The following is a 27,065-nucleotide window of genomic DNA, read 5'->3' as shown; positions in this document are numbered from 1 at the left end:
TGGATGATAGCTGTTTAGAAAATCAAACCTGATCATTGAGGCCCCAGATTGATGTGATAGTTGGGTAGGTTTGTAGCCTTCATCTTTGTGTAGCATCAAGACAGCCTAAGTGACATATGACTCTCAGGAAGTTAATACTTGCATTCTTCCTTCTGCCTCAAGACCATATTGTTCTCCTTATGCAAAGCGGACTTTATTGACCCGTAGTCAGCAATATGTGTGCTCTGGCATATTTGTCTCCTAGAGGTGACAGATTTACATTGATCTACTCACACTTTTTCTCCCAGTGCCAATGTGAAACACATTTTCAAGTTAACTGGCTAAAGATGGGGATCTAGTCAGTGACAGCAGATCAAACACTATTCTTCTAATTATTTAGCTCAGAGATTTTGAGCAATGGTTCACAAACTGAGAGCTGGGTAAGTGAGATGTCAAGGGGCAAGGCTATTAGAATGACCTGAGGACCTTTTTCAAAGTGTACATGCTCAGCTATTCTTGAATTCCAGAGATGTCATTGTGCCCCCTCTTAAAATCCACTGTTTAAAACTTCATTTTTCGATCACTGTCTTCTCTACCTTCATGTAAAAATCTACCTCATAGCATGTGTCAAGTTGTATTGCAAGATAGATAGGCAGATGATAAATAGGCTGAGTTTCCTATTGCTTCTGTAACAAATAACCATGATGCTTTAGCAGCTTAAAACAACACAAACTTATTATAGTTCTGGAGGTCAGAAATCTAAAGTGGGTCTCTAGGACTGCATCCTTTGTGGAGGTTCTAGAAGGAAATTCATGTTCTTGTCTTTTCTAGCTTCTAGAGGCCACTTGGCTCCAGGCCGATTTCTCCATTTTCAACATCAGAAATACAGCATCTTCTCTCCTCTCTGATCTCCTGTCTCCCTCTTATAAGGACGCTTGTCATTATGTGGACCCACATAAGATAATTTCCCATCTTAATATCCTTCATCATATTTGCACAGTTCCTTTTGCCATATGATTTAACATATTCAGAAGTTCCAGAGGTTAGGATGTTTAAAGCTTTTTAGGAGAATGGGTCGATATTCTGTCCACGAACACGATAGCTAGCTAGATCACTAGATAGATAGATGGATGGATGGAGTTTTAAGTAGAGTTGCTCAGAATTAGACCCTCAAATGGGAAGGAGAAATTTGACTCAAAAAAATCAAAGTCCTGGCCTCAAAACCCCATTGCCTGAGCAATCCAGTAGTTCATTTTGGGAAAGGTAGACTCATTTGTCAAGGGACATATGCTCATCTCCTGTAAGAATGATTTAAGACTGCCTAGATAAAAGAATGGACAAGCAGGTTGAAACTTAAGGGAGAATTTAACTAACATAGCATAAGGAAGAATTTTCATGCAGTCACAATGCTGCAAAGATAAAAGAGGCTGTTTTTGAGGGAAATAAATTTCCTTTTATGAGTTCTATTAAAATATATGAAACTAATGACCATTTTATGGAAATGTTGCAAAAGAAAATGCAAAAGTAAAATGGGGACTGAAGTAAATACATTTTAGAGTCCCTTTCCACCCAGCTCACTGGGAAGCCACCATCTGCTCACCCCATAGAAATGGAACAGTAGTAAGTCATGCCCCATGTGGAACCATCAGCATGCCTGAGAGCAGAATGTAAAGAAGCTCAATTCTGGGTCTGCGAATCTGGATTAAAATCCTGGCTCTGTACTACTTAACTGGCAGTGTATTTAACCTCACTGGGCTTTAGTTTCCTAATCTATAACATAGGGGTGTTGTGAACATTAAAGTTGGTAATATATATTCAAACATCCTAACCCTGCCTCTAGCACACCAGAAGCTTTCAAAACATGATAGCTAGCAGAAGCCAATATTAAAAAACACTTTAGCTTAAACGAAAGCAGTCAACCTTATTTTCAATCTTAGAGCCATTCAAACACTCTGTCCAGCCTCTACCATCTTCACATGTACTGAGTTTTTTAAAAGGTCTTTGTCCAGATAGAGTTACAGGAGAGCCTCATGAGCAGTGTGTGGGGACCAGGGGATGACTTACACAATGTTGGCCGCCACTGCGCAGCTGGAAACGATGATCATCACAGTCGCCTGGATCTGGTAATCAGGATACAGCAGGCGCTCACATGCCAGGTACACTAGCACGCCAGTCACCACCCAGATGCACAGGATGGAGAGCAGGGCACCAAGGATCTCTAGGAATTCAAACACACACAGAAACCCACACATAGATAACTCCATCACCTACACCCCCAAGAGTCATAAGACACTTTGCCACTTCCCCCAAAAAGAGGCTTCACACTAGTTCATCCAGTGATTCACAAAGTAAAAGTGTGGATGGATTTTAAAACTAAGAGAAAGAATTTTAATGTTGCATTCGTAAAACACCAGCATCTGAGTCATTATGGTCCATCTTACTAAGTAATTTTCCAGCAAATTTTTAGAACATATTAATTGCTGCCTGCCTCTACCCCCTGTTTTCCTTGGGGATCTTAATTTTAACAGGTGCTAAAATGATTGAAACTTATTAGGAGGTAAAATAATGAGACACAGAGAGTAAAATGTGTTTAGAAACTCTTAATTTTGCCATAAAAAATTTACAACCTGCCAGTGCCAGCACCTTCAATGGAATAAAATAGTGAAAAGGGAAAGCTTCAGAGAGCACTTGAAGAAAATGAGTTTTATTTGCCAACGCAACATATTATAAACACAGAGGTGAGCTCAGAGGCTGACTAACACTCTGACTGCATTTTAAGAGCAACAGTACGAAAAAGAAGCATCAGAATAGAAGTGTTTACATCAATATGTAAAGATAAAATGGTGTTCAATCTGCCCACTGAGAAAAGTGCATTTGCTCACTTAGGAGTTAACACCTCACTCTGACCTTTAATTCAAACCCATAGATTCTAAAAACCCAGAAAGGTCTAGAAACATTCTGTGAGTCAGTGGTCAGGTACAATCCATCATTTAGTCCTTCCCCACTTTAAGCTAATCCCAGAGATTAGTTCCTTTTAAAGCAGAGTAATGTAATATATTATTACCCAGTGTGTGGCAATTATTTCCCAGACTTTAGTCATTTACAGACAACCTTCATAACGTTTTCCAAATCCACATGCTACCTGTCTTATTAACCACTTGATATTTTTTCAAATAAATTCACTTTTTACGCTTAGCTTCTTCCTAAACAATGTTATCCATGAAATTACATATTTGATGTGCTAGTTTATTTTGTAATGTGTATCAGGATGTGTAATTATTGTCCATGTGACACTTAAAATTATCTGACTAACCAACTGTGGAACATTTCTCACACTATGGGAAATGCTGATGCAGATGTTTAAGGCATGAGCTCAAGTGTCAGACATATATGGCCTGCCAGTGACTGGCTATGTGACTTTAGACAAGTCACTTAACCTATTTGAGCCTGAATTTTCTTATCTATATGTATTATAATAATAGAATATATGTAAAACAAGTTGCCATAGATTATAGGTTGAATTATGTTCCCCCCAAATTTATATGTTAAAGTACTAATCTTTGGCTGGGTGCGGCGGCTCATGCCTGTAATCCCAGCACTTTGTGAGGCTGAAGCAAGCGGATTGCCTGAGGTCAATAGTTCAAGACCAGTCTGGCCAACATGGTGAAACCCCATCTCTACTAAAAATACCAAAAAAATTAGCCAGACATGGTGATGTGCACCTGTAATCCCAGCTACTCAGGACGTTGAGGCAGGGGAATTGCTTGAACCGGGGAGGTGGAGGTTGCAATGAGCCAAGATTGTGCCACTGCACTCCATCCCGGGCAACAGAGTGAGACTCTGTCTCAAAAAAAAAAAAGTACTAATCTTCAATTCCTCAGATTGTGACTTTATTTGGAAATAGGGTCACTGCAGATTAAGTTAGTTAAGATGAGGTCACATTGGAGTAGGATGGGCCCAATATGGCTGGTGTCCTTGTTTAAAGTGGAAACCTGGACATAGACATGCAAATTGGGAAAATGCCATGTAAACATGAAAGCAGAGCTCTATGAGCTAAGGAATGACAAAGTTTCCCAGAAAACCACCAGAAGCTAAGAGAGAGGCCTGGAACTGACTTCCCCTCACAGACCTCAGAAGGAACCAACCCCACTGACGCCCAATTGCAGACTTCTGTTTTTCATAACTGTGAGACAATAAATGTCTGTTGTTTAAACAGAAATGTATTTAAAACCAAGTAATGTAATATATTATTACCCAGTGTATGGCAATTATTTCCCAGACCTCATTCATAGACAACCTTCATAATTTGTTATGAAAATTAATAATGTACCCCCCAAAATACTGTACCCAATTTGTAGTACATTATTAAGGCAGCCCTAGGAACCTAATACAACATATAGCAAACACTCAAGAAATTGTTATTTTATTAGTCTACTCAGGCTACTTACGACTCCCCTTTGCAGAAGTTTATGAGGACCAAGCCCAAGAATTTCTGGTTAGCCGGAAATGGAGGTTGAGTCTGTGGATGTCAGGTAGTGTGCTTCCTACCCATGAAAATCCAAAACAGGGTATGAAAGTGGAGTGTGTCTAACTCAAAACCCATGATTAGGAAGCACAGTGGGAAAAGAGCTGGCGAGGTAAAGCTCAATACCAAGAGCAAGAGTCAGGAGTCAGATCTTAAGACAAAACAAAGAGTCAGAAATCCAAAGTAACTAGTTAGAACAGGAGGCACATGAGGATCATTGGTAAATGCTACAATGATTGCTTAAAAAAGAAATAAGTTAGCTTAGCTGGGCTCATTGGGCTGGCCAGATTATGGGTGTGTTGGGTATGAATGTGTTGGACTCACCTCTATATCTATAGAGGTGCTGTTTAATATGGTAGCCACCAATCATGCATGGCTGCTTAAAATGAAATTAAGTAAATTTTAAAATCTCGTTCTTCAGTAGCACTAGCTGCATTTAAAGTGCTCAATAGCTACATTTTACTGTATATTACAGAATATTGCCCTCACAGCAGAGAGTTCTATTAATAGCTCAGGGTCTTCCATGGCCACGATGCCAAAGTACAAGCAGAGATCTAAATTCTGAGTTCACCCTACATTTTCAAATCATCCTAGGTTTACAAAACTGCTTTGACAAATGGTATCAGAAAGGGTCAAGTACATGTAAAACTTTACACAGACAAATAATGGGTGCTTAGCTACAGGTCCATGTTTTCCAAGTGTAGCGCTATTCAAGCACCAGCAAAAACATTCTCAGATCACGTTGTCACAAACTCTCTTTACTGCTGTTTATTGCCTCATCTCCTGAATGTTAAAGCGAAGCAAGTCAAAACACCTGCAATGATCAAGTGTTTGTTTAGTATGAAATTAGGACTTCCTGCCATTCTAAACTTGAAAAGCCACAGTCCACAGGTATCAGTCTACGAGCTGTGATATGTGTCTAGCAGCCCTTTCAGTGAAGGCTGGCCACCCTTGCTCAGCTCTCCAATTTCCTCTACATGGATGTTCTCAACCAGTGTGAAAATGTGGAATTGTGGCTATTTGTTCACATGATTTGCACAAAATATTCAGCCGGAAGCTCCTCCAGCTGATAGAAGGAATAACACAGAGGAGAAGAATTGAAGTTGCAGAGTGTGGGGGTTGTGGGGGTGGTTTAGGGAGGGATTGTAAAAATGAGTCAAAGTAAAAACCCTTATCAATACCTAGATGTTGGGTTGATAGGTGCAGCAAACCATGACGGCACACGTTGACCTATGTAACAAACCTACACATCCTGCACATGTACCCCAGAACTTATTAAAATTAAAATTTAAATTTAAAAAAGCATACAGTCAAATGTGTTATATACCAAATTTAGAGACCTCCAAGTTGTTTATGCTACTTGGTTAAGTTATTTATGTCTGTTTTAGTGCATACATGTTATTTGAAATCCCTATAATTATGAGTTGAGAAGGCTGGAATTTGCACTAGACTTCTTCTCTCCCTTTCTTAATCAGAGTGGATTCATTTGTCTATTGTGAAATTATTTAAGGAAGCACACGTGAACCACATTTAATAAATGGCAGGCAAGGCTCAGGCACATGTTTCAGCACGTGTTTGCTTTCATCCTGTTACAACAGTCAACTGAGCAATAAAGAATGAATACACATACACACACACACACACACACACACACACACACACACACACCCCTTATCATGACCTTGGCTATTTCCTATACAAGAGTAAGCAGTTATTCAGTGAAGGAACCAGCTGCAAGAAAGGAGAAAAAGTAAACTTTCATCCTCTCCTCTTCCTTCTCCTCCTCCTTTTTTGCATTATTGTTGATTGAGCGAGCAAGATATTCAATTGGACCAATGGCTGAATGGCTAAATGCTGTGTGTGAGCAGGAAAGCCTATATTCTATTCCTGAATCCTCTATAAGAAGTTCTTCAATCTCTATAACTCTCTTGGGTGCTCTGTGCCTCATTTTGCAACATGGCAGAAGCTTTACTCCTATCCTCTCTTCCAGGGATGCAGAGTAATTTAATGAATTGTGTTATATCTGTCACCATACACAGAGTCCCTGAGGCTGGGGCAGTTGCTGAAGTGATACAAGTGTTCCTGTTGTCCCAGAGGACTAGAGATAGCACCATTAATCTGTCTGTTATCTGAATTAATACTGAAAACACACATTCCCACATACACATGTGTTTTATCCTGTGCATCAGAAATGTGTCTCTAAGGACTTTCCAACAAGGCTTTGCTTCGTGTCTTCCATTTTTACCCTTGGTTTGACTTTGCAGCACCAGCCTGCTGTTATTGCTCACTCTATGAACCGTACCTGCTCGGTGCCATCCAAATGTCAGCCGCTTAGAGGGAGGCTTCGATGACAACCACATGGAGACGAGACTGAGCAGGAAACTGGTCAGGTCAATTAAGAGGTGGGCAGCATCTGTGACGACAGCAAGACTCCCAGCAATGTGCCCACCTAGAGAATGCAAAATAGTACACTGTGTTAAGGCCCCAGAATGCAGCTAGATTCACAGACATGCTAACCATCGTGGGTGAAAATGCCACAGACTCACAAAACTTTAGAGGAAAAAGAGATCTTAAAGTTGATTTAATTCACCCCTTCTGCGACTCAGAGAGTGGATATGATTTGAACATGTAGAAATCAATTTCAAAGGAGAAGCCATTCCTGGGGTAGCAAAGACATAGAGACTAGAAAGTGTGGGGCAGGCACATCTGGAGAACACCTTAGTTAGACTGGGGTATAAGGATTCAAAAGAGGAGAATACAAGAGAATCAGGCTGAAGCAGTGCGGGTCAGATTCAAAGAGTCTCATAATCCAGACTGAGGACATGGACTTTTGTTTATAAACTAGATGTTGCGATCTGGCCCACAGATGTGTTTTTATTTGACTTATAATCAGCATCTTTACCCTTTCCTTTTTCTCTATTAATTTATATTATCCACCTGAGCTTGAAATCCCTGTAAGAAATAACAGGGAGCAGAAAGGAGAAAGGGCAGGTACCTTCCAATGGGCGTCCTCAGTGCTACAATCCAATAAAGCATAGGGATGCAATGTAAGCCATGAGAGTCCTGCCTGGCTTTTCCCTTTATTTGATGTGCTCCCTCTACTTCCCTCTAATCCTCCTTTGAGAAAAGACCTCCAGCCTCCAAAATAGAAGTTAAAGAAAAACCTTGCCCTTTCCTTCCCAGACATGGTTTGTTGTTTGAGAGCAATAACCTTTATTGCTCTTACTACATCTTCCCAGCAAAGGGCTTTTGCTGACTGATTAGTTCTCCCTACAGCTGTTTATTGCCTTGTGTACTACAAAATAGCAGAGACTGTCAGCCATCAGCCCCCGCCATCATCAGACTCACCTTGTCTCGCCTAATGATTTTTAAAAATTACATAGATGGCTCATAATTGCAATAATCCCCACAGGCCATTGGCTCTAGCCGTAGTTAATAACTGGTTTGTCAAGGTTTAATGGGCTGAAGCAAAGTAATCTTCAAGCTTGTTACTCAACAGTCACTGCAAAAATCAGAATGATTCATTACCCAAAAAGCAACATTTTGCTAACAAATCAGCTGTCCTTCCAATTATCCTCTAATGTTGCTCTATCTGCCAAACTTGGTCCTGATGATAAAACTGTGTTAATAAGGCATTATTTCTTGCCCAGAGAATAACTCCATGCAGATAAGCAGTACACTGCAATCACAGCAATGAGTGATGACGATTCTATGTGCTGGGCTGAAATATAGTCTAAATCAAGGAAATGAAGTCAGTTTTATAAACTCTCTTCAACAGTCTCAGCTGAGGCAGGAGGCACCTGAGAAAGAAAAAGGGCTTGCTTTGGAAGAAGCATGTTACTATGGAGGCTTGGAAACTGAGAACCATTTTGCAACCTTCAGAGCTACTTATAAGAGCCATCCAGAAAACTGTGGGCAGTCACTGATGCATAGAGCAAACTGCTTGCAAGAGGTAGTTTGTGACTGATCTTGCATTTGCTTCTGAAAGCATGGAGTATTACTGACAATTAGTTCAATTATCCAGCCAATATTTATTGAGCCCTTACTGTGCATGGTACCAGGGATTGGGTATACAAAGATAAACAAATAACAGCCTCTCTTCAGTGATCTTGTTTAACACTCACTGTACCAGAGACAAGTTAATGGGCTAAGGGATCAGAGAGCTGCCCTCGCTGGGAAGAGTGAGGAACTTTTCACAAAGAGAGGGGTAAGAATTAGCAAAAAGAGAAGGTGTTTTCAGGAAGAGATAAAAGCACGGACTAAAATAGAGTGAAAGAACATAGCACTTTTCGGGAAAAGCAGAAGGTATGGAATGTTGGAGGAAAAATGGGAAATGAGCCTGGGAAGGCAGGTTGGAAACGCCTGTGTGGGGTATTATATGTCAAGCCAAAGGGTTTGAATGTGATTCTATGGCTAAGGAGATCTACTTATTATTTTTGAGGCAAGGCTGTGGCATGTTGAGATCTGTATTTAAGAGAGACTTCTGGCCGGGCTCGGTGGCTCACGCCTGTAATCTCAGCACTTCTTCGGGAGGCAGAGGCGGGCGGATCACGAGGTCAGGAGATAAAGACCATCCTGGCTAACACGGTGAAACCCCGTCTCTACTAAATATACAAAAAATTAGCCAGGCATGGTGGCGGGCGCCTGTAGTCCCAGCTACTCGGGAGGCTGCGGCAGGAGAATGGCGTGAACCCGGGAGGCGGAGCTTGCAGTGAGCCGAGATCGCGCCACTGCACTCCAGCCTGGGTGACAGAACAAGACCCCGTCTCAAAAAAAAAAAAAAAAAGGGAGACTTTTTAGCCAGCAATATGGAGGATGACTTTGGAGGGAGGAGGAGCTAGAGGTTAAGACTCGATAGTGCGGCCGGGCTCGGTGGCTCACGCCTGTAATCCCAGCACTTTGGGAGGCCGAGGTGGGCGGATCACGAGGTCAGGAAATCGAGACCATCCTGGCTAACACGGTAAAACCCCGTCTCCACTAAAAATATGAAAAATTAGCCGAGCGTGGTGGCAGGCACCTGTAGTCCCAGCTACTCGGGAGGCTGAGGCAGGAGAATGGCATGAACCTGGGAGGCGGAGCTTGCAGTGAGCCAAGATCGGGCCACTGCACTCCAGCCTGGGTGACAGAACGAGACCCCGTCTCAAAAAAAAAAAAAAGTTTTTTTTAAAGTCTCGATAGTGTTAGCGAAGGGAAATTATGATAAAGGCATGAACTAGGGCAGCAGCAGTCATATTTCTGGAATACTTGACAAGATGTGCAGAGCAGTACACTTATAACAAGAGACACACAGAAAAGACTCAGACCTGGAAGACTTTACTTAAGGCCTGTAGAGTGAAGGTGACAGCAATAGAGCAGAGGAACGATGGGGCCTGGGTCTCACAAACCACCTCCAATTGAGATGGTGTTAATTCCCCATGCGGGTTTCCATGGAGAACAAAGACTTACTGACAGCAATGAAAGAATGTTTATCTGACAACGTTAGCCATGTGTCCCATTGCTGGGCTACAGAGTTGTGTGCTATTAATAATTAACATATTTTTAAATTCTTCTTTAATTATTTTGTGAATACTATTATACTATACCATATGTTGTGTCAAAACCCCATTGAGTTGTTGCTTAACAAGTACAACAACACGTCCTCAAATAACATCATTTCATTCAACTTCCTTTGTTTATAATGTCGATAAGAAAATAAAATGGATTCCTGACCAGGGTTGCTGTCTGTGTGGAGTTTGCATGTTCTCCCCATGTCTGCATGGGTTTTCTCTGAGTACTAGGGTTTCCTCCCACATTCTGTGCACATGAGGTTCACTGGCGTGTCTACATGGTCCTGGCGGGAGTGAGTGTGGGTGTGTGACTGTGCCCTGTGATGGGAGGGCTGTTTTCCCACCTTGAACCCTGAGCTGCTGGGACAGACTCCAGCTATGAAACTGAAATAAGTGGGCTAAAAAAAGAATGAATGGAAACAAATGATTGTAAAATAAATATGTGTAAGGTAGATGATCATCATACAGATGCCCCCCATAAAAAGACAGACACAGTATGAAAGTGCTCAGCAAGCCCAGCTCATTTTTTCTTGAGTTTGAACTGTGTGATAGCAGGAGGCACTCCTGACAATTTTCACTTTGCAAACATTTATTCCTTGATGTAACCACCACCATTATGACCACCCTCACTCACTGATTCACCCAAAATTGCGTAATTATCTCACTTGTGTTTATCGACTTTCTTAGATGTATGTATAGCTCACGTTTATTTCAGTGTTTAATATTCAAAGTGTTTTAGCCTTTGTGCTTCTAGTTCCTTCTATAAAGTGAGATTAACAATAAGAGCTACCTCTTAGGGAATTCACCAGGATTAATTAAGGTAATACATGGAAAGCACTCGTCACAGCTTCTAACACATAGTAAGCATTAAATAAATAATAGCTACTATCATAATGCCAAAAATGCAAAGATCATATCATGTTTCTCTTAACATAACACACCTCAAACATGAATGAAAAAGCTTTAAAAAACAATAAAGTCAAAAGTAAAGGTATTTGCTTAAAAGTCAACACTCATCCTTGATTCTTTGTTAATCATTACAAAACTGAAACAAAGAAACATTTCATTAACATAATACAAAACACTTAACCCTTCAAGAAGCATTTTGCTTAACAGCTAAATAAACATAGATTTGATTTAGCGTAAGGTATTGTTTAACGTGATAAAAGCACGAAACACACAAAAGAGATATAAATATTGAAATGAGGGGAAATATGTTTTCTGCACAAGACAGGGTGATGTGTGGGATGAGGAAGATGCATGAGACAGGAAAAAGGGAAATGCACTGAAATATATGTAGAATTGACAATAATTCAAATATATAATTGAGTACAAAGTGAATATACAAAAATCAAAACTTTAGAATACAAAAAGTAACTATTTAGAAAACAAAACATGAAAAACGGTGGACTGCATTCACCCTTGGAAAGAATAAGCCAAACACATATAATAATCACAAATAAGTCTTGCAAGAAATAGGCTGTCCATGTATTAAGATGAACACCATAAAACCTTGATGAGACATGTAGAATATTTGGATAAACGGAGAAACATAACATATTCCTGGAGGGAAAGCTGAATACTTAAAGATACTGTGTTCTCAAATTAACTTGAATATTAATAAAATCATAATTGGATGAGGGAAAACTGAACAGAACAATTCTCATGTTTAATTAGGATAATAAACAGAGATGAATAGCCTTTGCTTTTCTTTGTTAAATTAAAAATCATGAGTAGGAAATAACAGATATTATAACATATAAATCTACATTAATTATGTCCTTGACAGAGACCAGAAACACAGATCACTGAAACACCTTAGAAACAGACCCTGCTATTTATAAAGTTTTGATAAGTGATTAAAGAAATATAAAAAATCAGTGGGGAAAATAATTATTTCCTAAATGATGCTGAAAACTGTTATTTAGAAAAAAATTCAGTCCTTAGAGCATACAATATATCTAATGTCAACATTAATTTTAAAACCAAATGCAAAAATTAAACAACAAAAAAGCTATCTTCTCAGTAGATGGAGAAGGATTGTTAAGCACTAAAATAGTGAGAGTAGTAAAAGAAATGAGCTCAAAATGAAAAGTTTAAAACAGTTACCTATATAAAATTTAAAACATCTCTAAGTCAAAATAAACATCAAAAGGTTAAACAACAAACTGGAAAAGCACTTATAACTAATATAACAAAGGTCTAACATCCTAATATATAAAGAGCTCCCAGAGATCAATATAGAGAATTAAAAATTTTCTAAAAAACGAATGAGTAACAGACATTAAGAGACAAGGAGAAAATGCATTAACAGAGGGAAATACAGATCACTAATAAGCATGCAAAAATAGTCTAATAGTAACAATTAAAGAAATAAATATTAAAAAAACATTCATCTGTACATTAGCAAAGTATTTTAGAGATTAAAATTAGGTGTCATTAAGATTTGGAGTCAGAATCATTCTCAAGTAGAGCTGGTAGACATGAATTGTTTAGCTTTCTCAACAGCACTCTGGCAATATGAATCAAGTAATACAAATATTCATGTCCTTCAACCAATTATTTCCACTTTTAAGAATCTCTTTGAAGGGATTAACCAGAAAGGCAGGCAGAGTTTTCTTCAAGATTTTGCATTGCAGCATTGTCCATAAGCAGGAAAAAACTCCCTAAATTTCTAACAATAGAGAAATGGTTATGTAAATTACAGTGGAGCATATTAGAGAATATTGTTCGGGCATAAAAATGTTTTTGAGGAGTATTTGACAGTATGGTCAAAAGCATTCAGTATGCTCTCAGTTATGTTTAAAAAATAAAAACTGTGAGCTATGAATACAAAATGCATTGTACAAAACACTCCCTAAAATTATTGAAGGCTATAGCTCAAATATGGAATAGTGATGAATTTTATTTTGTTTCCTTCTATTTTTCAGCTTATCTACAATGAGCATATTGTTACCTTATACTTACAGAAAATATTAAATCTTACTTTATAAGAACTTAGGTAACCCTCCCATAATGATGCAGAGTTTTGTTTGGTTGTTTAATGAAAAAAGTCTGCAGAAAGACTCACCCACGACCTCTGCAATCATGAAAATGAAGCATATTGCTGAAGCAGAACAGAGTTTCCACTTGGCATAGGCGTACTCATTCGCCCCCTTTTCTGTGGGCTTGGAGCCACTGTGGCAGTGGTACATGCCTCCTGACTCCAGCTCCTCTGGTCTCTCTCTGGGACACTGATCTTTATTCACCGGTTTCTGTTGGAGTTCCACACTATGGATGAGTTTGACAGAAGCAAGAAGTGAACATAGTTGCAAACAAGCTACTCACTGACCCACCCTGCCCATACTTGGAACCACTATTAGAACATTTGCTTACTTGCTATGAAGTGTTCATTTGCAGCTCCTTCTACAAGAAAATATCAAGTGTTAGAAACAAGCTAGAAATTTCCTTCTAAACTTCAACTACTAAAAGTTTTACTTTTATTCAGTCAAACTCTTATTCAGTCAATGCCACCAATTATTAAGAGATATCAAAGGAATAGGAGAAAAGAAGCAGATACATTTTAAAGGGATTTCTTCCCAGTTATTTCACTCTAAAAAGACTGTGGACACTGTGCTACAAAAAATAGTAATAAAATAAATTAGGGTACATTACGATATGTGTATAAGAGCCAGACTGAGGATTCAAGTACACATCAACATCATTGACAGATCATAGCACTGTTTCCTGCTGAGTCCGTAAGTACTCTCAGAGACATTCTTACCACCGCTCTGCAGACAGTGGCTACCAATTATTAATGTTATGATAAGAGTTGAAACCTACTTATACTTCCCAAAGCAGGCAGTGAATATCAGTTCTGCTCAAATACAAAGCATGATTTAGATTCATTCATAGAATTTCACAGATGGAAAGGTAGATAACATTTGGTCTAACCCCTTTTTTTCTTTTTTTAAAACAATTTTTATTGATGCATAATAAATATAACTAATTTAGGGTACATGTGATAATTTAATACATTCATATAATTTTTAAAGATCAAATCAGTAAACTTGAGATGTCCATCACCTTAAATATTTCTCTTTTCTTTATTCTAGAAACATTTCAATTATTCTTTTCTGGCTATTTTGAAGCATATGATAGATAATTGCAAACTATAGTCATCTCGCAGATCTATCAAACACCAGATCTTTTTCTTCTCTCAAATCATACATTTGTACCCATTAATCAACCTTGCTTCATACCTTCCTCCTCTCTACCTTTCTCAGTCTCTTGTAACCACCAATCTACTCTCTTATCTTCATGAGAGCCACTTTTTTAGCTCCCATATATAAGCGAGAACATGTGATATTTGTCTTTCTGTGCTTGGCTTATTTCACTTAACTGCAACCCCATATTTCTTGGCTGAAGTAACTAAGGTTCAGGAAGTTTAAGTAATTGCCTGAGGTCAAATATCCAGGAAATTTTGGAGTGGGAATCCCAAGCCCAGTGTTTCTTCTGCCATGCCTAAAACCAATTTTAGGTGTCCTAATATTGGGGCAGGAAGGCAGATGTCAAAATCCATGGATCTTGAACTAATCAGATTTTTAAATTTTTAAAAATAAACTCATGTACAGAAATAAATAAGAGTCTTGGAATTAAGAACTTTGCATTCCTGACTCTGAAAGGTAATAACAAACAAACAAACAAAGCTAACAATATATTAGCTTTCACTTCATTTCATTTAGCCTATCACCATTCACAATTAAAAGTCTGATGGTTTTGGCTTAGATGACAATTATTATTCTGACTCTATTATTTTATTTGATTTTTCTGAATAAAATAATATATATTCATTATAGAAAATCTGGATTACAAAAAAAATCACAAAGTAGAGGGAAAAATAACTGGTAATCCTCTCCAAGAGACAATTATTATTGATATTTTATTGTGTAGCTTTGTAATATATGAATATATTTTTTACATAATTAGATTCCATATTAATTAGGATGCTTTAGGTTATAAGTACAGAAAACAAGACTCTTGCTAGAATAATTAATAAATAAGAATTATTGGTTCTGCAACTGAAAACATCTAGAGGGGCCAGGTTTCAGATACTTTTTGACGAGGTCTCCAGACTCATTTCTCTGTGGCTCTCAGCTATTCTTCATCCTCAGGCTGATCTTCCCCATGGTAGTGGGATGGTTGCCAAAAGTAATCAAACTATATATTTCTTTTTTAACAGATACATAGATTATCCCCTCTCAAACTGCTAAACAACAGTCTTGATGTGCATGTGGATTTAGCTAAATGAGAAACAACCACTATAGCCAGGGGAATATGGATGAGCTGATGGACTTAGGCATTATTATACTCAGAAGACTGGCAAAACCCAGCCATGCTGACTCATAGAGCTGAGAATAGGGAAAATTCTACCTAAACCACAGGGCTGCTCCTCAGTGGGGAAGCGCTAGAATGGATGTGAATAAGATGATTGCATCACAAGAGGATCCTACCAAAGATACAGATTCTGAACCTGATTCTCAGCTATCAATATTGTTAATATTTTCTCCATTTATAAAATTTTCTATATCATTATTTTTAAAATATGGAAGGCAGTATATATTTAATATAGCTATATCATAGCATAATTAACTAATATTTTTAAATTATTGGACAACTCATTTTTTTCCAATTATTTGCTCATATAGGCACTACTATGATTCACATCCTTATAATTAATCTTTGCTCAATATATTATCTCCTTAAAGTGGAATCTTAAAGGGGAAATTACTTGGTCAAAAGGTACCTACATTTCTAAGGATTTTGACATATATTGCCAAACTGGCTTTGGAATATACATTAAAGCCAATTTACAACATTGGTTTTTTATCAGTTGTGTGAATAGCACTCAGGATTTTGAGTAGTTCTAAACAATCTTAGTTGGAATAAGAACAATTTGGAAAGTAACAAATAAAGTATTTATATCTTAAATGAGTAGACTTTTGCTTTTGTTATGTATAATATCCTAATAATAAACAACCATAGAATTTGGTAGTTTGGGTCCCCAGTGGCCATCATCTCAGAGGAACCTGAGTACTAACATGAACACATTGTTGAGATTTACTGTTTCCTTGGGCTGAGAAGACAGGATGAGCAAAGCAGGCTCACCAGTTGTTCTGGAACTGCCTGGTATGCTGTGGTCATATGAAGCATTGCTTTATTTTATGTTTCTCATGAATCTTATGACCAGGGAAAGCCAAGTAGTCAGTAACCAGGAGAGATAATTTATCCTGGAGCAGCTCAGAAGCCAGTCCAAAGCAAGAATCAAACCTGGAGAAAAGCCCCTGAGCAATGCCACAAGGAGGAAAGTGTGAAAATGTGGGCAATTTTTACTTTTGTGTACTGCTTCCCTGTCTTGGGTTCTAAGGTTAACAAATATGGATATACTCTGAGCTGAGACTGCTCCTTGAAGAACTAAGCCAGAAATCCAAAAGTGGGCTTCATAAGGTCCATTGAAATTGTATACGATGTGTTCATGTGTGAGTGTGTGTGTGTGTGTGTGTGCGTGCGTGTTTTATGGGAGAGGCAAGAGTACACAGTCTTCATTTGGCTCCCAAAAGAGCCTGTGACCTCAAAGAAGTTAAAAACCAAAGTTAAGATATATTCCTTATCATCTCATTAAAGTAAAGTCATCTAAGTATCTCTAGATGCAGAACAGGCTCTTGATCAGAACAATGATGTGAATTTTAAGTATTATTTTAAGAAGAAAGTTATAAAAAGCAAATGCTATGATGCAACAAACATTGAATTGTGAATCTGCTGTTAATGAATAAATCCTGAAAGATTCCCATGCATTCAAATATGGCCAAAGCTTTAAAAATTAGGAATAATAGGCCGAAGAAATTTACTGTAGCATCAAAGAGAAAAAAGACGGAGAAAAAGAGAAGAAAAAGTACAGAAATATTAGAAAATTTGATGCCAATACTCTAAAACTTTGATTTCATCTCCAAAAATGGGATTTAGAAAATGGGATTTTATTTTTGCAATCTTGGAGAAGCTTTTATTTTTTAATTTTTTTTTTGTTGAGTGGTAGAACTTTGCTTCTATCTCCAAAATAATGTTGGTAAAATTTGTATTTTTTTATCCTCTTATTTCAAATGTTGAGCACATAAAAATCACTTTGCTTTTGTACTTTCACATCAATTTTCCCAAGAACCTCAAATCACTATTCCTGTTAGAAGGGGAGATAAAAGCTTCAGCCTCACCATGAATGTCTAACATTTCATTCATTCATCATTAAATATTTACTGCATACCTAAAAAGGGCCTGCACCATCAGAAGTGTTAATGATACCATGTTGTATGAGAAAAACAAAGTTCCTTCTTTAAAGATCTTGTATTTTAGTAGAGGGAGACAAAGAGTAAATGAATCAATAGTAACAGAGGCTATATAGTATGATGAATGGTGAGAAGGCAAGGGAAGATGAACTACCTTAAATTGGGTGGGAAGGAAAGGCACCGTTGTGGAGGTGATATCTCAGCAGCAAGTTATAGAATTACCAGGAGAAAACCTATGTGAGTGAAGGCTATCACAAGTAGAGGGCATTGCTGGAGCAAATGCCCAAAGACGAGAAGGATTTTCTTGTTCAAGTGCTTGTCTTGAACAGAAAGAAAACTACACAGGTGTCTCCTGTGGCATAAAGAAAGAGTGAAATATAAAGAGGTCAAAAAAGGGATCAGATTTTGCAGAACACTTCAGGCCATTATAAAGAGTTTAATTTAATTCAAGGTCTAAAAGGAAAAATTTGGAAAGTTTTGAGCTGGGAAGTAACATTACATGGTTCACATTTCTAAAATGATCACTTTGGGTGCTGCCTGGAAGACTAGAGTGTAAAAGATCAAAACATAGAAACCCTTAGGAGGTGACTACAGCCAACACATTGGTGGCTTTGACCCATGTGGTGACAATAAAAATAGAAAGAAGTAGTCATATTTGAGGGATTTTTGGGAGGTGGAGTCAATAGGACTTGCTAATCAATAACAGTAGTTAAAGGGGAATAATAGAGAGGTGCAACTCAAAGATGACTTGTTGGTTTCTGGTTAGAGTAACCTGGAGAAGGGCATGCCAATTCCCAAGATGGGGCTGAGTGGCAGGCAGTGCAGTATAGAGGCTGAGAGCTTGGGCTCTGGCAATCCACCACCTCAGTTGAACTCCCACCCTTACCACTCACTAGTCATATGACTGTAAGAAAATTACTTAACCTCTCTGTGCCTCAATTTCCCCATCTGAAAATAGGAATAATGATAGCATCACTCTCATAGGCTGGTTGAGAGATTTTTAGCTAATTCATATAAACCACTTCAAAGTGTAACTGGAACAAGATGAATGCACAGATTATTAAATTATTTCCAATCTGAATGTCTTTTATTTTGTTGTCTTCCCAATTGCTCTGGCTAGAACACACAGTACCACGTTGAGTAGAACTCATTAAAGTGGACATCCTTATCTTGTACCTGATTTTAGGGGAAAGTTTTCAGGCTTTCACCATAATTATGATAAAAGACTGCACATTGGTACAGTGTACACTGCTCAGGTGATGGGTGCTTCAAAATCTCAGAAATCACCACTAAAGAGCTTATCCATGTAACCAAACACCACCTGTTCCCAAAAAACCTATTGAAAAAAATTATGATATGAGCTGCAAGTTTTTCATGGATGCTTTTGAAGAAGTTTTGTTCTATTTCTAGTTTCACAGGTGTTTATATAATTAAAGGGTGTTGAATTTTGTCCATTCGTTTTCTGCATCTAGTGAGATAATCATGTGAGCTTTGTTCTGTATCCTATTAATATGTTGTATCACTTTGTATTTCAGATGTTAAATTAAGCTTGCATTACTGGGATAAATCCCATTTTATCATTGTTCGTAATTACTTTTATATGTTGCTGGATTCAGTTCATTAGTCTTTTCAAGGATTACTGCATCTGTATTCATAAAGGATATTGTTCTGTAGTTTTATTTTCCTGTGATATTTCCTCCTTTTTTGCTATCAGCAGAATATTGACCTCATAAAATGAGTTGGGAAGTGTATTTACACCTCTTCTATTTTGGGGAAGAATTTGTGATGAGTTAATATTAATTCTATTTTAAATTTTGGTAGAAATCACCAGTGAAGACATCTGGACTTGGGCTTTGTGTAAGGTTTTATGAAATTTATTAATAATTCAATATCTTTACTTATCAGATTTTCTATTTCTTCTTAAGTTCATATGGTAGTCGGTGTCTTTCTATGAATTTATCCATTTCATCTAAGATTATATACATTTTATTTCATGCAGTTTACTATTAAATCAGTTAAGAGGAAAAAGGAGAACAAATCATTTGTCTTTTATAATTACCCACATTATTACCTTTATTGGTGCTATTATTTTTTAGGAATGATTCAACTTAATATCTGGTGTCATTTGTTTTCTTTAATATTTCTTCCTTTACTATTGCTTTCTTTACTGATTTTTGTAAAGTGAATCCAGCAACAAATTATCTTAGATTTTGTTTGTCTTTATTTCATCTTTACTTTAGGAATATAGTTTAGGTGGATGTAAGATTATTGGTTGATAGGAATTTCTTTTTCTTTTACCACTTTAAATGTCATCTCACTGCCATCCTCCTTTGCTTCTGGTAGAAGTTGGCTGTTAATCTGATCAGGATGCTCTCATACATAATGAATCTTTTCTTTTTTCTCTTGCTGCTTTCGAGGTTTTTTATTTGTGTTTTGCTTTTAATAGTTTTACTGTAATGTGCAAGCATGTAAATCTATTTGCTTGATTCTTCTTAGAGTTTGTTGACCATCATGAATGTGTAGATTAATATTCAACAAACTTCAGAAGTTTGGGGCCACTATTTCTTTGACTGTTTTTCTGCTCCTTTTTCTCTCTCCTTCTGGCCCTCTTATTATGAATATGTTAATGCATTTAACAATGTACCACATTTCTCTGAGGCTCTGTTGATTTTTTTACTTCATTCTATTTTCTCTGTTTTTCATGTTGCATAATATCTTCCAATCTATCTTCAAGTTCAGTGATTCTTTCTTCTGCCAGCTTCTATGAGTACAGCTCTACTGTTGAACCCCTCTAGTGAATTTTTAATTTCACTTATTGTACTTTTCAACTTCAGAATTTTCATCTGGTTCTTTTTAAAAAAATAATTTCTAACTCTTCATTGATATTCTCAATTTTATGAGACATTTTAAATCATATCTATCTTTAATTCTTTGTTCTTTGATTTTCTTTAATTCTTTTAACCTAGTTATAATAGCTGTTTTGAAATATTCAAATTCTAAATACAACACCTGGACTGTTTCTACTAACTTTTTTTTTTTTTACCAGATGTCTGACTTTCCCTGCATGCGCAGCCTCTGTTGCCATTCCTCAGAAGGTGCATCATTGGGTAGATGCAGTCATTCTTATCCTCTCCCATTTCCAAAGGATAATAATCATTTTAGTAGTGTTCACTTTGACTGTTTCTTTCCACTATCTCACTGTTAAGTGATTGTTCTGCCTGTGTTGGTATCACACCCATATTTTAGCCTTCTTAATTGTTTGCTGAATTGTTGCTCTATGGTTTTCAATAATACCCTGAGGTATGAATTGACCAACAATCGGATCCAATTAAATTTGTCTGCTTCAGCTACTATAACAACATACCACAGACTATGTGGCTTAAACAACAAAAATGTATTTTCTCACAGCTCCAGAGGATGGAAGTCCATAATCAAGCTGCTAGCAAATTCACTGGTGAGGGTTCTCTTTCTGACTAATAGATGCCTGCCTTTTCGTTACTTCGGTCTTTCCTTAGTGTGTGCACCCAAAAAGAGAGAGAGAGTGAGCTATCTGGAGTCTCTTCTTATAAGAACATTAATTCTGTCAGATCAGGACCCCACTCTTATAACCCCAATTAACCTTAATTACTTCCTTAGAGGCCCTATCTCCAAATACAGCCACACTGGCATTTGTGCTTCAACATATAATTGTGGGGGACATAAACATTCAATCTATAACAGGCTTCTTTATAGGGGTAATATTTGAGGCCAAATTTGTGGCTAGTGCCAAATCCAAGAGGGCATTTTTTACCTCTTTTTCTGCCTGTCTTTGCTTAACTTCTAGCTGGTCTGCCACTAGCTTGTTGCTATCATGAAGCAACAAGCCTACTTCTTAATTGTCCACCAGAAGAATCTTCATTGTTTTCAAGTGTCCCTATGCTTGAAATACCCTATGCTGTCTTACAAATAAAATTCCAGCTTATGTATCCTCAGTCTTCTAAGGGAAAGATACATAGCCCTCTATTCTTATGGCCTGCCTCTCCTATGAGTAGTACCTTTACACCACTGCACCAGAGCTGGCAGAAGAGACAGTGACCTACTTCTGCTGGAGCAATACTCTTGCTCCACAAGTGGAGCACTGAATACGGATCGTAGTCCCTAGTCTTTTTTGCTTGTGCCTCCTGGAATACATCCTATACACTATGAGTGATCCAGGGCAGGGATATTCAGGACCTTGCTGCTCCTGGGCTAGAGATTATACCCTATGAGAGGAGGCTGGGTAGAGGAAGGAAACCATAGTCCTCTTGGTCCTGTCTACAATGAATAGAATTTCTGCAACCTGAAGCTGGGACAATAAGAGATTCCAACAGCCTTTTTGCTCTAGGGGTGAACTATGATCTTTAACTGGAAGCTGGGAGGAGAGGGAGCCCCGTCTTTTGGCTACATCCACTCAGAGTTGAGCTCTCATCATACTGAGCTTGGGAAGAGCAGAGGTTAATGGAGCAGATCTTGGCTCAAATGCCATAGACGCTCACTTCTTAATGAGATTTAGATTTTCTTGAATAAATAATTATTAATTTTCTGCATGCCCTTAAGACAATTTCCAGAGATTTTCATTTCTTTTTTATAATTTTTAGCAGTTAAATAGTTGTTGTAAAGGTTCTAGCAGTTTACCTCTACCATCTATTCCTGCCCTTACTTCCTCTGCACTTCTTCAACATATGGCTTGGGGAAAAGAGAAACTTGATCCCTTCCACCTAGCACCAAGAAAAACATTGATTGTTTTTCGTGTTGTAGTTCAACTTTACACGACTTTTTTTTTTTTTTTTTTGCTACAATGAACCCAAAGCCCAGAGAATCCCATCAATGAAACAGATTTGGAGAGAATGGAGAGGGTAAAAAAATATGGTTCATGGCACCTACTGGGTCCAATATTACTACTTCCTGTGGTAAAATGCCTGTAAAGATTACCTCCAGCAATTCCTGTCATCCAATATGCACATGCAGTCAAGAGATAGAATCTATTGCCTCACCCATGGAATCTGAGACTTGGGACTTGCTTTAACCCATAAATTGTGATAAAAATGATACTGTGCCAGTTCTGGGCTTAAGCTATCTGAGAATGGTCAGCTTCCACTATCGCTCTCTTGCTACTCTGGACTGTCACATAAGGAATTCCAGGCTAACCAGATAAAGTGAGACATCATACAGGGAGAGAAGCCATGGGAAGAAGAATTAAGACCCCCGCCCCAGGCAAAAGCCAACACAAAGATCTCAGTCATGTGAGTGAAGCCATCTTAAACCTTCTAGCCTAGCCCAGATACCAGCAGAATGCAGCCTTCTATTCCAACTAATTCACATGGAATGCTGCCCAAATCCTGACCCAGAGAATCGTAATAAAATAGTTGTTGTTTAAGCCACTACATCTTGGGGTAGTTTGTTGCACAGCCATAGATAAATGGAACACTCCATTTACGGAATTAGATAATAAAGTTTTCTTCAGATTAAGTTTCTTAACAGCCAGTAACCATTTAAATAGAAAGCTGATAATAGAAAGTAGAAAGAAAAAGAGGTAGAAGGAGAAAAGAGGAGGAATATCAGGGGATAAAGTTATCCACAACTAATAGAGACAGAACAAAATAAATGAGATAGATTGGTAGAGGTGGGGGAAGAAGTGAGTAAGTGAGGGAATTCAGGGACATGTGACCTAAGGAGGAGATAGATTAAGGATTCAGGAGCCCACATGGTGCATGTATGGGTACAGGAGATGTAGAGGGAGAAGGGGAACACTAAATTAACAAGAAGGGGTCCTGGGTCCACAGCCCAGTTCTGTTGTAATTAGCCATCTGCCCTCAAGAAACACATTTATTCTGACCTCAAGAAAGGCATTTGTTCTATCTGGCATTCAGTTTCCTACATGGTAAAATGAGGGATCAAGATAAATAATCTCTTCCAGATTCAATTTATTTTCCTTGACAAGAAAATACAAATGAGTTTGACAATTCTTATAAACACTGTGCCCTGAAAACCATACCTATTTATGGGGCGAATGAGACTTTGTAACTATAAGTGGTTGGCTTATTTGTGCAACAAAATGCTAATAGTCTATGTTAATGAGAAGGGAAATATTGTTATTTCAGTAATGTGGAGATGCTCTATTGATAGTATCTGTAGGGTTAACAATTTTTTGTCCAAAACTTCTGCCTGACTTACCACAAGGCTTTGTTTTTTATGTTAATAACCTCAATACATCATATCTAATATTATTTTCTAAGAAAAATAATTCTTCTAATGTGAGATTGCTAGATTCTTTGTTTTAAGCCAAGTTATAAATATCCTTTTTATAAAATCTCTTTGCTGTTACTAAAATATTTGATGCTCCCAAACATAGTATCACTACTCCTTAGAATATTAGTTTGGCTTTGTGAAACAAACAAGAACATTACACGTATTATTAATGGGCAAGTATTCTCTTAAATTCTTCTTCTAACATCAATTCTTTTCAGATTTTCATTAGCTCATTTATATTCACTGAATGTGTTCCTTTTTTGAACCCCATTCAGATTCAACTCCTCAAACAAACCAAGCTCACATTCTTATGTATGTGAAAGTATATTTACTGTGCAATTATCTAAGTCTGGAAAACTTTCCTTAAAACTATTTTCTATGTAGGTTATCCCTAACCCTACTTTAATTCCTTTTTATTTTTAGCTCTTAGCCAATTACTTCTGAGAAAGCTTCCTCTGATTCCAAAGTCCAGTTATTCTTATTGAACACCCTCAATATGACACAAATACACTGTTTTGTAATTGCCTAGTTCTAATATGTATTTCACATTAGACTAAGTTTCAAGAGGACAAAGATCTGAAACTAGACTTTTTTTTCTTTCTCATTATAAGTTCTGCACTTAGTACAGGTGTGTTCAATCAATAATTGTTAACCAAGTGAAAAATGAATGAATGTACTGCATGTGACACTGTAGGAGACATTAAAAAGAAATGGAATACTTTGTAGAACATTAAAATCAGCTATATTTGTTATAGGTATGTATATTAATAATGATACTTTATAAGCATGAAAACAACAGCTCATTTTAAGATCAATACAACCACAATTTTGCCATATAGTTGAAGTCTTAACTTCTTCTAAATATAATATAATAAAATTTACTATCTATCTTAAAATTGAGAATAATTGAGAAAAGGAAAAGTAAACAGATTATATAGGTCTATTTTCTGGAATAAACATGACAGATGAAAAACACATCAATAAAATGTGTTCTTTATGCACTTAGGATATTTAAGGAATCAAATCACCTATATAAAGTACTGCATTTTTCAGAATATAAAATACATGTCAGTCAACAACTTATAAAATGTTCCAGAGTGCCCCCAAGTTGCAGAGTAAAGGCTTACAATTCAGAAGCAACAAGGTATAGGAATTGGATGATATTCAAGAGAGAAAATTGTGAAGCAGACACAGACATCTATTACCTTTCTAGTGTGAAAGCATACATCTTGGCAGCTTTATCATTCACAAGATACGTTCTTTCAAGAAACTCCATGACGGCCAGGATGAGCTGCGGCTGTTGTTGTCGTTGTTGTTGAACTCACTGCCCAGTTTTGGAAGCAAAGCAGCACTGCAATTATTTATACACTTTCTAAAGAAGAAATTAAAAGGCTCCAGAAATTAAAATAATGAGCTTCCTACATCAGTGTTGTTGGTAGGTCTGCTAAAATTACAGCCTCCTTGCAATATTACCTGGCTTCATTGTTTTCACCTACAAAAACTGCTTTTCTAGGGAGACTTGCAGGTAGCATTACATGAAGTGTGTATGTCTTTCATATGATACCTGATTCAATTGTGCTAAGAGGTAGAGGAGCTCAAGAGCTTGCTACAAATTGCTGATGTAGGGTTTTGACCTTCAGAGCACACGTGGGTGAGCTGCAAATAGCAACCATTCTCTACACTAAACTAATTCTTTCTTTTTCTCTCCCTCCTCCTTTTTCTGGACTCTTTATCAGCCTAAAATTATTTCTTTGGAATTTAGTTCTAAGATGACCTCTAAGCAGCTGTCAGAATTTACTTGTCTCTCCTAGGACCATTTTGGGATTTCACTATTGAAAGGGAGGACAAGGGTCAATAGTTTCTGAAACCAGTAATCTGAAAACAGTTCTTGGTACAGCAGCTTTGAAATCCTTTTGACTGGCAAGAGAAGGACAGACTCTGCTTCTACGTAAATAACAGCCCTCCAAAATACAAGAACCAGAGTGAGCTTTGTTCTCCCTGGCCAAGGTACCCTCTACTAAGGATCAAGGATTCACCCAAGGAAACCCTATCAGGCATGCCAGTTCCAGCTCAGAGGAAGGAAGCTTCTGAGTTGCTCCTGGGAGACCTCAGACTCCTTAACTCCTAGGAATCAGCATTTTACTTCATACAAAGCACTTTCCTTCCCAAATAAGAGAAAGAACTATAGCCTTATGGCAAGAGCCTGGGCAAACAGTAGGCATTTGTGTGTGGGCAAAAGGTTTCAAGACCTATAAAGATGTACACAATGGTAGAGAAAGAGGGGGTTGTGCAGACTGGAGAACAGGAGTAAACCCCAGACCACCAGGTTCTTGTTGCCTTTTCCTTGTGTGAACACTAACTTTCTAGTGAGAAAACTCAGAGTAGTTAAGTCCCAGAATAACCCAGTGGCCCAGAGTCACGGGAAGTTGCCCATTATGCTGAGCTGAGATCTCTCACAATGGCCTAATAAAATGAATATTGTGGTCTAAAAGGAGGATGGGGTTCAATGCCAATTGTCATAGGCAGTGACAGGAGAAGTCACCTTTGGTTCAGAATGAGACTATTAGGTCTCCTATCACATCTGTGGTGTAGCTGTACCTCTTATTATCTTAAGATTTCAAACACTCTCATCTATAACATAAATTCTAAGGTCTTCTCATATGACCCCACTCTTACTGATCCTTAACTTTGCTCACACAGTTGGGAGCCTCTAAGAGGCTCTGGGGGAGCCTTTTCCTTGCAAGTGAAGGCATTGAAATCCTGGGTCTACTGTTAGCAGAATAAAAACCAATGTATTTTTTCTCGTATATTCTTACTCTTAACCTTACAAAGTAATCAGTTATTCTGTGGAGGCGAAAGTAGAAAACCAGAAAAGAATTACTAATCCACCTGTGTGACACACTGCCATATGTCACAGCTTGAATCATTGGTGAATAGTTTCTAGCACAGACAAGAGAAATAGAATTCAAGTGAATGAATGTCAGAAAATGAGGAAACTACTTTAAATCAGTCTGAAATTCATTAAGGGTGAGTACAAAAAAAAGAGAGAAGCAATATTTTCAAATCAGGAAGGAGAATATTTGGCTATAGATATCAACAGGAAATAAACAATCTGGAAGTTCGAGATTCCTCCATGCGAACTTTGCCTCTAGTACAAATACGGATGTACAGATCTATGTATGTCTATTTATAATTGACATACATACATACATAATTGACATATAATTTATAATGAGTGTGAAGGATACATGCCAGGTAGTTAATGTGGATTGCCTATGGGGCAAGAATAAAGTGAGAGTAGGATGGGGTTGATGTAGGACAGGGAAAAGTGAAGATGGGAAAAGAGACAATGAGACCCAAGCAAAACAACAAAAAATACTGCTACCCCCTGTCAAAAATGTATCCTATGATCTCTTCTATTTGTCTATAAGA

At 37.7% G+C, this 27,065-nt stretch overlaps 1 protein-coding gene across 1 annotated transcript in view; it reads right to left on the bottom strand.

Moving 5' to 3' along the window:
- Positions 1 to 24,965, bottom strand: part of SLC30A8 (solute carrier family 30 member 8) — a 38,353-nt gene extending 13,388 nt beyond the window's left edge. The window contains exons 1-4 of the mRNA XM_063817356.1: positions 24,839 to 24,965; positions 13,121 to 13,320; positions 6,807 to 6,953; positions 2,044 to 2,197 (exon numbers count right to left, since the gene is read on the bottom strand). Coding sequence (XP_063673426.1) covers positions 2,044 to 2,197; positions 6,807 to 6,953; positions 13,121 to 13,320; positions 24,839 to 24,909 — 572 coding nt within the window. The 5' untranslated portion in view covers positions 24,910 to 24,965. The remainder of the gene's footprint in view (positions 1 to 2,043; positions 2,198 to 6,806; positions 6,954 to 13,120; positions 13,321 to 24,838) is intronic.
- Between the last annotated feature and the right edge of the window lie 2,100 nt (positions 24,966 to 27,065).

This window comes from Pan troglodytes, chromosome 7 (genome assembly GCF_028858775.2).
Source record: "Pan troglodytes isolate AG18354 chromosome 7, NHGRI_mPanTro3-v2.0_pri, whole genome shotgun sequence".
Classification (NCBI taxonomy): domain Eukaryota; kingdom Metazoa; phylum Chordata; class Mammalia; order Primates; family Hominidae; genus Pan; species Pan troglodytes.
Note: the sequence above shows the minus strand (reverse complement) of the source record. Positions and strands in the feature narration are given on the sequence as shown.